Raw genomic sequence first — 9,252 nt, 5'->3', positions numbered from 1 at the left:
TCAAAGTCTGGTAATCTTGGAGCTCGACTTCTTTCCATTGTATCCAGTGCTGTCAAATGCAGTTGCGCCACCTGGCGAGTTGTAGGTGTCATGGCAGGGGAAGATGACGCTCGGTATGAGCACTGTGCGAGTTTCCGCTTCGCTGAAGTGAACTACAAAAAAGACAGAGCGTATTTGTAAGTAATAAAGCAATTGTGCTTTCTATATTTTCACGTCTATTTGTAAAATAAACTTAAGAATCCAATATCAGCACTTAACCATAATTTTCAAAAAGTAACCGAACCAGTAGGATTGTGTCAGATGACAGACGATTTTGACGGCAATACTTACACCAATGGGTGGATGATGGCTTTGTTAAATTTGCGTTTGTATTTCTATATACTATTTGTTACATGTTACTGTTATGTATGTCTTCCATGACCCCCATTGTAAAGCAGTGCTATTACGCTGAGTTAGGCCACCATGCGTAATAGAACAGATATTAAACAAAAATGAAAAAAAAAAAACCTCACCGAATGTTTCCTTTGTCAGTGGCTCCGTAAAAGATATACCGACAGCGTAGACTGCTGCTCGGGAATTTGTCGGATGTGTTGTCTTTATTTTCCTATGTCGACAGTAGAGGACGATGACTCCAATCAGAACTAGACCAAGAGACAGTCCAAACCTAGAAATAGATAAAGAAAAACATAAAATCGTTTCACGTATATATTCTACAATTTTCTTTTGTATCTATTGGTAGGGTGTCAATATACAGGTAGATGTTAAAAACCTGATATCTCAGTACCATGCAAACACGAACATAAACGATGATAACAAGTGCAACACTGTGACATGATACCATGTCCACACATGTAGGACCGTAGACCCTTTTCTCTTAGCGTACTCTCTCTAACAATTAAACAAAAAGCTCACCAGAAATACCAAGGTATTGCCTGCATATCCAGGTTATCCGGGTGGCCAGTGACATCCAAATAAACATTTGGTCTCTTTCTGCTACATAGTTTCTGAACGTCTGTATCCAAACCTTTGTAGACCTCTTCTCCATCCACTCTAGACAAGTTTAAGATTTTGAAGGGATCCCTCTATAGTGTATGATGCTACATGTTAGATATGTGGTCGCAAGCAATGTTAAAGCAATGTCTCGTTCTAAACTTAGTCAGGGAGTCAGGTACGTACCATTTAGGGTCTACTTGGGGGGGGGGGTAGAGGCGAAAGTGACATCGTTTTTCAAGTCAACACTGCAGTTCTTTCAGTTTATCCCACGTTGCACAGACCTTTCTCCACGCAAACGTCTTTGCGTATCTTTTGTTATTAGTAATGTCTTCTTGTGACACTCTTGCCCCCATGTTCATATTACACTTAAGAATACTTATATATGCTGTTCTCCCTATGTCCTTCGGTTGTGATGATGTGCTATCCCAGCTGACCTATATCAATTGTGTCCAGTCTTTGGTGCATCCCTGCATTCCGCCTCGCTAAACCGATCAGTCTGTAGACACGTACAAGGACACTAATCTTTCCTACCTGCCTAAATGCTTAGGCCAGAGCTGTCCCCTTGCTGCCTCTTCATTTGTTTCCCTCCAGGCAGCACGGTCCTTAGCCTTTTGTTCTTCAACCTTGAGGGACCATGCAGTGTCATATACCATTTGGTCCCGCCATTTTTTGGGGGATCTTCCTCTATGCCTAGGGTTTTCAAAGTCCTGATGGTAGGTCCCGTATACAAAAGAGTCTGGGGGTCTTCTCTGAACGTGACCAAACCACCTCTGCCTTTGTTTATGGATATCCTCAATAATTGTATTCTCCACAACCATTACAGCTCGAATTTCCTCGTTTCTAATGTGATCTCTCCTACAGACATTCAGAATAGCCTGCAAACATCTCATTTCAAATGTCAATAGGAGTTGTTCATCATTTTGTTTCAGTTTCCGAGCCTCACAAGCATTAGTCTTAGACAGGGGCTAACTGGTTACAGGCCGCCAATAGTCTCACCTTGCTAGCCTCTACCAGGCTTCGGGAGGCGGCAAACTGTACTCTCCAGCAGACCAACTCCCCTGGCATGCTATCTCTCTATTTGGCCGATTTCTACTCTTTCCAGCCGCCTCCCGAAGCCTGGTAGAGGCTATCCCTTGCCTCAGAGAATTTGCTTGGAGATTACAAAGACATAATCTCCAAGCAGATCCTACGGTGGCAAAGCAGTATGGATACTGTCTGGCCAATGGATACAGTTTGGCTAGTATGATACTGCCTTTTGCGACCACCGAAAGATCTGCTTGGAGATTAACAAAGGACACAAAGACACATACAGTGAAGTAGGGGATGATATTTTACAGAAATCCGCAAGATGGCATGTCGAAGGTAGCGAGGTCAGTACTATATGCACCTGAAAGCTTGCGTAATTTGGTTCAACCTTTCGGAAAGTTTAAAGTATACTTACTGAAAGTTACTGATGAGGGACTTCAGAACACTTTCTTGTATCCAACGTGGTCAGGAGTATTTCGCCGAAGGGCGATTATACTGGGGGCAGTGAACAGACTGTCATACTTTTTTTTTCAATACTTACAATTTAGCATTTTATTTTCAAGCACAAACATGTGAGCTTTCTTTATACATTGGGTGTCACATATTTACAAGCATATATCAAGCAATATAAAAATCTGTATTTAGAAAATATGAACAAATGAGAGTCAAATTGTTGAATCAAAAAATGTCATTTTCTTATGGAAAATATTTACAATTTGGCAGCTAAAAGACAGTGTAGGCACTAGAAAAAATCCGTGAGAAGCAGTTATATCATTTGGTCTTTCAACAAATTGTGAACAAAGAAGTTGGCACAACATCATGGTATTAGTTGTATTACATTATGAATAACAAGATATGATTTCGTTTTATACAAGGTCAAAATGTTTGTACAGAATTTGTGTAAAGTGTATATACATAATCACAATGTACACATTCATTTCACTGCGTCACAATTCACGTGGGTAATTTGGCCCCTTACAAGTAACTTCATCACTCTGAGTGGTAACAACCGATATTAACCACGTTATCACTTATTGATAACGCATAACTTGTTGGCATACTTCACCCTTCTGTACATAGCTATTCTTGACTACGTCAACAGTGATGATGCACATAACTTGTTGGCATGTGTCATATCTATCTTTGCAATACGTCAACAATAATGATGTATGTAAGTTATCATGAACGTTCATCTGTGTTGGTAGTAATCATGTTAACTTTGTAACCGTAACTCTCGCGAGATCACGTCGTGAAGTGATTGGTCATTAATTGTTCTGATGTGGTCGCTGAAAATTTGATCTCTGTGTAAATTGTGTGTTGAAATAAAGTTCAACGTTTTACTATGTACGTAAGTTATTGACGTCGTCACTGCTGGTGCACATAACTGTTGTTGACTATTCCAGCGGAGCCGCTGACGGTCGGGATGTCGCCGACAGAGCTGTAGGGAGGTGGGGGGTCCGAGGCGGAGTAAGGTGGCGTCAACAGTACTGGTGTACGTAAAACGTAGCCTCTATCAGGCTTCGGGAGGCGGCTGGAAAGAGTTAAGAAGTTGACTAAATAGAGAGATAACATGCCGAGGGAGTTGGTCCGCTGGAGAGTATATTTCCGGATGCGGCCTTGAAAATGTTGTGGACCAACTTATCTCGCTTTTGGCTAATTTCTACTCTTTCCAGCCGCCTCCTCGAAGCCTGGTAGAGGCTACGTTTCACGTACATTGTTGATGTAAATTGTAGACGTCGTCACTGCTGGTGAACATAACTGTTGTTGACTATTCCAGCGGAGCCGCTGACGGTGGGGATGTCGCCGACAGAGCTGTATGGAGGCGGAGGGTCCGACGCGGAGTAGGGCGGCGGCTTCACCGGAGGGGCCGGGCCGAACAGGTACGGGGGAGGCAACGTCACTTCTCCTCTGTGGCAGGAGTAACCTGGAACAGGAGAAATATATATATATATAAAAGATATATAAAAGGTAACATTAATTTACAAAAGCCAATCCATACAATGTTAACCTTCTTGTGGTATAGCCTAACAAACTACTTTTCCGTTTATCTTTACTCAAAAGAGTGCACATTCATCTACATCCCCTCCATCACTTGCTACGGTAATCCAACACCACAGGGAGTTTGCTATAGCACCAGTTACCATGGTGACAGACGTCTGGTACAGGTCATTGACGTTATGTGTTTGGAGTGGAAGAAGAAAAAAATAGAGCAAAACATTTTTTCCTTCTTTCCTTTTCAAAACAAATGGGAAAAGGGAAAGGGGAACTTTAAAAGTATCGTAAATTCATCATTTGTTCATGTGCTGCTATCGCATTTGTCGTACATTTTTTTCCATCCACCTAAAACAATTATTCCGTACCATGAAGTATAAATGTAAGATTCTACCCACCGACTCCGTCCTGCCTTGTCCTGCCTGGGTAGTGCTGCCCACCCCCGCTGGAGCCAGTGGTACTGACCGTCTGTCTGTTCTTACTCTGCCGGCAGCAGGCGTACATCACTCCGATCAACATCATCAGGAAGAAACCAATCAAACAGAACCTGGGGGGAGACAGAGTTATAATCATTACAATTATGATATAGAACACAATGTATACATAAAATCCCCCCATATATGATGCTAGTATCATCTTTTGAGCAACTATTTAGCTATTCTGTTCTTTATAGCAAGACCTGCTAAAAGAACTTCTCAAAGTTCAAACACCCTGAAGAGTAGTTCTCTCGTTTCAGTTAAGTTTATCATCTCACCAGCAGTAACGCTCAGGTATATAACAACCTGTTTTTCAGGCAATGCTGGGTATACAAAGCACGAATAACAGACTGTACAATATTACGATACCACTTACGATACAGAATGACAAATAACAACAATAACAGAATAACAAAATACTCACACAATTTCACCTCTCATTCCGATCATGATTCACAAATAATCACAATTCTTAAATAAATTTTACGTTAATTCAAACCTGCGTGCACCTACGGTATACCACTACATTGTGTCGTGCCGTTACCAGCTACTTATTTTCTCAATAATGCAGCTTGGCAAAGGCTTTGTACTTAAATTGTAGTGTATGTTAAGGTACAACATTAATTGTTGGTAGCGGTACTTACCAAAAATACCAGTAACTTGAGATGAAGGAAGCACAACACTGTCTATCGCGTGATCCACAACAGAACCCAGAACAACTGAAAAACATAAGATACATATGTTTACTTTCAAGTATCTTGAAAACAATGTGTACTAAAAAGCCTTCTTATAATATAGGCGGCAGCATTGGAGATTTCATATCTACGTGAAATATTTAGAGTTTTTTGTGTGCATTTCTCGTTGTGTTCATTAATGTGACACCAGTGAACACACACATACAAACACAACCCAAACAGTTTCTCTGTACACAGAGGTAAAAATCTAAAACAAACTGTTGAAGTCAACTAATTTATGACATGGATTGTACATGAACAGCATAGATGTAAAAGTAAAATACTTACTATGTTCCATCCTCTCTGGGACAATATTCACCTCCAAGAACACTCTGTTGGGAGACAACAAGAATTGCTAATGTCAGTTTCACTGCAAAATACACTTTGAAAAGAAGTCTTCTTACGTACAAATGTATATCTAACGACATACCATAACGCTGTGTGGGATACTATTACAACCATGAGTCATATTGGACATATACACTCCTTAGAATTTTCAAATACTAGTAGGTTGTGACAGAACAAGGATGAGACAGCATTTTTTGTAACAAAACATCTGAATTTTAGGATACATGCACGACTGCTATACCTAGAATGCCGTCAGATTTCGATCGCAGGACGAACCATGAGTCATACATTGTGTGTGACCGTTTTGCATGCCTTAGAATTTTCAAATATTAGTATCAAGCAGCCGATAGGGATGATGAGACAGCATTTTTCGTAACAAAACGTCTGAATTTTAGGATACATGCACGACTACTTTCCCAAAAAAGCATTCAGTCGACAATCAAGCAGTCGACAGGGATATGAGACAGCATTTTTTATAACAAAACATCTGAATTTTAGGATACATGCACGACTGCTATTTCTAGAAAGCATCCTGTTTGCGATCATGGGACTGACCATGAGTCATGGATGTTAAAGAATTATAAGTCAAACATCTAATGTTGCCACCTACATATATTCTGTAGTTCAAGTAGATTGCCGTATACATATATTCTATAAGTAGGATGACTTTATCTAGTTTATCCATGAATGTGTTTAGCATTGTTCGATTTTAGTTGTAGTAGACCATGCAAAACTCCCTGTACTTTTGTGGAGTCAGTTAAGAATCTAAATGTGACGGGGTCCCTAGAAAGGTCACAGTTAAATGGGCAGGTGGGTGACAAGTTGACAAGTTACGGAGGTGTTTTTCGACCTCCGTGGGCAAGGTAACAGTCACGGACTTTAACCATTGAATTTTAGGATACATTCACGACTACAACGGCAGAACTATCCCTACAATGCATTCAGTTTGCGATCGTGGGAATAGTCAAACATATGTTGCCACTGACATATATTCTGTAAGTAGTTTGCTGCATATCTATATTCTGTGAGTACAATCATGTATAGGACTTTAGCATGTGGTTAGCTATGTTTGATCTTAGTCGTAGTAGACCATACGAAAGTCAATAAAGAATCTGTATGTGACAGGGTCCTGAAAAGGTGACATTTTAATGGGGGAGGGGGTGGTTTGGGTGACAGTCTGACAAGGTAACAGTCACGGACTATAACCATTGACGTCATACAACATGGAGGCTCAAAACCTCAGCTCAAGAAAACGTAATTATCTCCAAATGTTTGCCACTGGATTAGACTCGGTCACACGATCATCAATAAGGCATTCACAGAGGTTTTAAGGGCGTGTATGTGTGTACATGGTTTGTGGACAACTCTGGAAACGAATTAAACAATGATCTGACAGCGGCATAACCAAAACAGTTGAATATTTCACAACTTAAATGAGTTTTCTCTAGTTTACTTGCCACGTCTAGAAAGGACACTTGTTCCTGTCTCTACTCTAGTGGACAACTTTGCAAACGACTTAGCAATGGGCTGCGGCATAAGCATTAGACAGTTGAGTACTTCGCAACGTCAAGTTTTTCTTGTTTCGGAATGGGTCTAAGATCCCTAAAATTTGAATCTAGTTTACTGGTCATGCTTAGAAAGTACACCTATCACAGCTTAATCTCTGAGTACTAGTAACTGCCCACAAACCGGTCGAACAAGTTTTATCGGGGAAGGAAAAGTTATGCAAACAATGTCGTTAATCACCGATTGTTTACAGTCATTTCTAAAAACCAAAGTCTGCAAAGATACTGATCGCTCAGTGACTTGTATTGGTAGTTTCTTAACCCTAAAGATATTGTTAAACAACGTTCAGTATAGGCATAGATATACTGTAGACCTGGGAAACGTTGTTCTAACTTGTGTAAAGGTATATATGTATAGGCGTACTTGGTACAGTGTTTGTGCAAGTACTTGGCCTATGTTGCTGGGATATCTTCAAGAACAGGTCGCAAGGTTCACCCAAACAAGATGACAGCCAGTTTGACATTTCGGACATTGACCTTCACGGTACAATAGAGTAGACGTTTTAACTACTTTGTTGTGGAGTCACAGACAGCAAAACTTTCTAACACACAAGATAGTTGACAGCTACAGATCTTCAGATACAAGGGTCGATCAAAGTAGGTTTTAAGGTACACACATACATAGATCGTCTGATACGGGAGTGTCCGCACGTACACCTTAAACCTGATACGTACCCAGGTACGCCGTTACACAATGTTACGACATGGTACGGTATTCTTAATTGTTTTCATAGCACCTTTACACAACTTGGTGTCTGAAATTAGGCAAGATTATGTCACAATCGCCACTCTATAAGCTATATTTTCCACACTTTTCTACGTATACAACCTGTATCTATCTATTTGGGAGAATTTCTGTGCATAAAAATGAACACGTACCTGTAGAAATGAGAAAAGTAGAACAGAATGCGCGACCAACACCTGTGAGAAGAAGTCCGCCATTTTGACTTTTGTTCCGTTTCCTTCTCGCTCGACCTGTGCCAATATTGGTCGACTGGTTTTGACCAATCAGAGCGCGACAGGCGGTAATCGAGCCGCCATGTTTCCATGGCTTGTTTGCAGGACGGCTTTGTGTAAAGGCGTGTTATAGTAACACTATATTCAAGTGGGGAATTAAAGAGAGACGCGTCTACACCACAAGTACTAGACTAAGTCGCTCTTGTATCTGCAACCAAGCATAAAAAGAGAAGAAATTTGGCGCTGTTGAAAAAATATGCTTGGCGTTGCGGTCTATACGAGCTTAGGAGTTGGTATTGAACTGATATTTCAAAATTTAAGTGAAAATATAGCAGCCTCGATTACTACTGTCTTTCTCTTAAATCCCATGCTATGTCTGTATTATCATTTTGACATTAAAAGTTCTACGGTGTTTTGCCTCATAATATTGTTTTCAAAAGGATTAGTGTGTAATTACTAAGAATGTCTGGTAAATGTTTTTCTAGAAATCAGAGGAAGGGACATCTCATATTTTTAACTTCTAATATTTCGTAGGTTTCCCAGTAAAGGTCTTCAAGTATTTGAAAACACGAACGTAAACGTCATATTCACTATTCAAACTATATGATTGTTTTCAACTTCCCTTACTTCAAGTGCTTTACACGATCAAATATTTGATATTGGCGTCATTTCCGGAATTCTAAGAAGGAACTTCCTGTCACCGACTTCCCTAAGTGTAGCGGATGACGAGTATTTGACGTTTGCAAATACTTCATTAAAAACATGTCAAATAGTCAGAACAGAGGGGCTATTTCTTTGTCTAACCCCTGAAGTGTGACTGTGTATTTTGATGCGGTATATTGATTTGAAGTTTTGAACCACGCATTTCTGATAATCAGCAATGTAACATCCTAATATCCAAACTCACGGTACCAGGGACTAAACATGACAACTTTTCGGCCTTAAAGCTATATATAGGCCCAACATTTCCCCAAGACAATTCTGCCTGAGCCCCTTTGAGATAGTAGGCAAAATCATAGATGTGGTTTTAGTTAGTCAGGCGGGAATAGACATTTTCAATGCCAAAAAAAAAAACAAGCCTAACGTTACAGCTCTACAACAGAGACTGGTGACAAAGTTTCTACTGTAACAGTAATGATAGACAAAGTACAAAGCTATATA

At 40.2% G+C, this 9,252-nt stretch overlaps 1 protein-coding gene across 1 annotated transcript; it reads right to left on the bottom strand.

Moving 5' to 3' along the window:
- Nucleotides 1-8,076, bottom strand: LOC109477982. The gene is made up of 4 exons (XM_019779434.1): nt 8,014-8,076; nt 4,494-4,558; nt 513-664; nt 1-152 (listed from the first exon to the last, which is right to left on the bottom strand). The coding sequence occupies exons 1-4, from the start codon at nt 8,074-8,076 to the stop codon at nt 1-3; spliced, it is 432 nt and encodes a 143-aa protein (XP_019634993.1).
- Between the last annotated feature and the right edge of the window lie 1,176 nt (nt 8,077-9,252).

The sequence above is a fragment of the Branchiostoma belcheri genome, unplaced genomic scaffold (genome assembly GCF_001625305.1).
Source record: "Branchiostoma belcheri isolate BF01 breed outbred unplaced genomic scaffold, Haploidv18h27 scaffold42, whole genome shotgun sequence".
In the NCBI taxonomy this organism is placed as follows: Eukaryota; Metazoa; Chordata; class Leptocardii; order Amphioxiformes; family Branchiostomatidae; genus Branchiostoma; species Branchiostoma belcheri.
Note: the sequence above shows the minus strand (reverse complement) of the source record. Positions and strands in the feature narration are given on the sequence as shown.

Excerpts from the sequence above, each read along its gene's own strand:
- LOC109477982 (XM_019779434.1), bottom strand. The coding sequence starts at position 8,076 with ATGGCGGACTTCTTCTCACAGGTGTTGGTCGCGCATTCTGTTCTACTT. Across the intron at positions 4,559-8,013 it reads TACTTTTCTCATTTCTACAG|GTTCTGTTTGATTGGTTTCT; the intron begins GTACGTGTTCAT and ends GTCTCCCCCCAG. Across the intron at positions 665-4,493 it reads GTACGCCTGCTGCCGGCAGA|GTTTGGACTGTCTCTTGGTC; the intron begins GTAAGAACAGAC and ends ATCTATTTCTAG.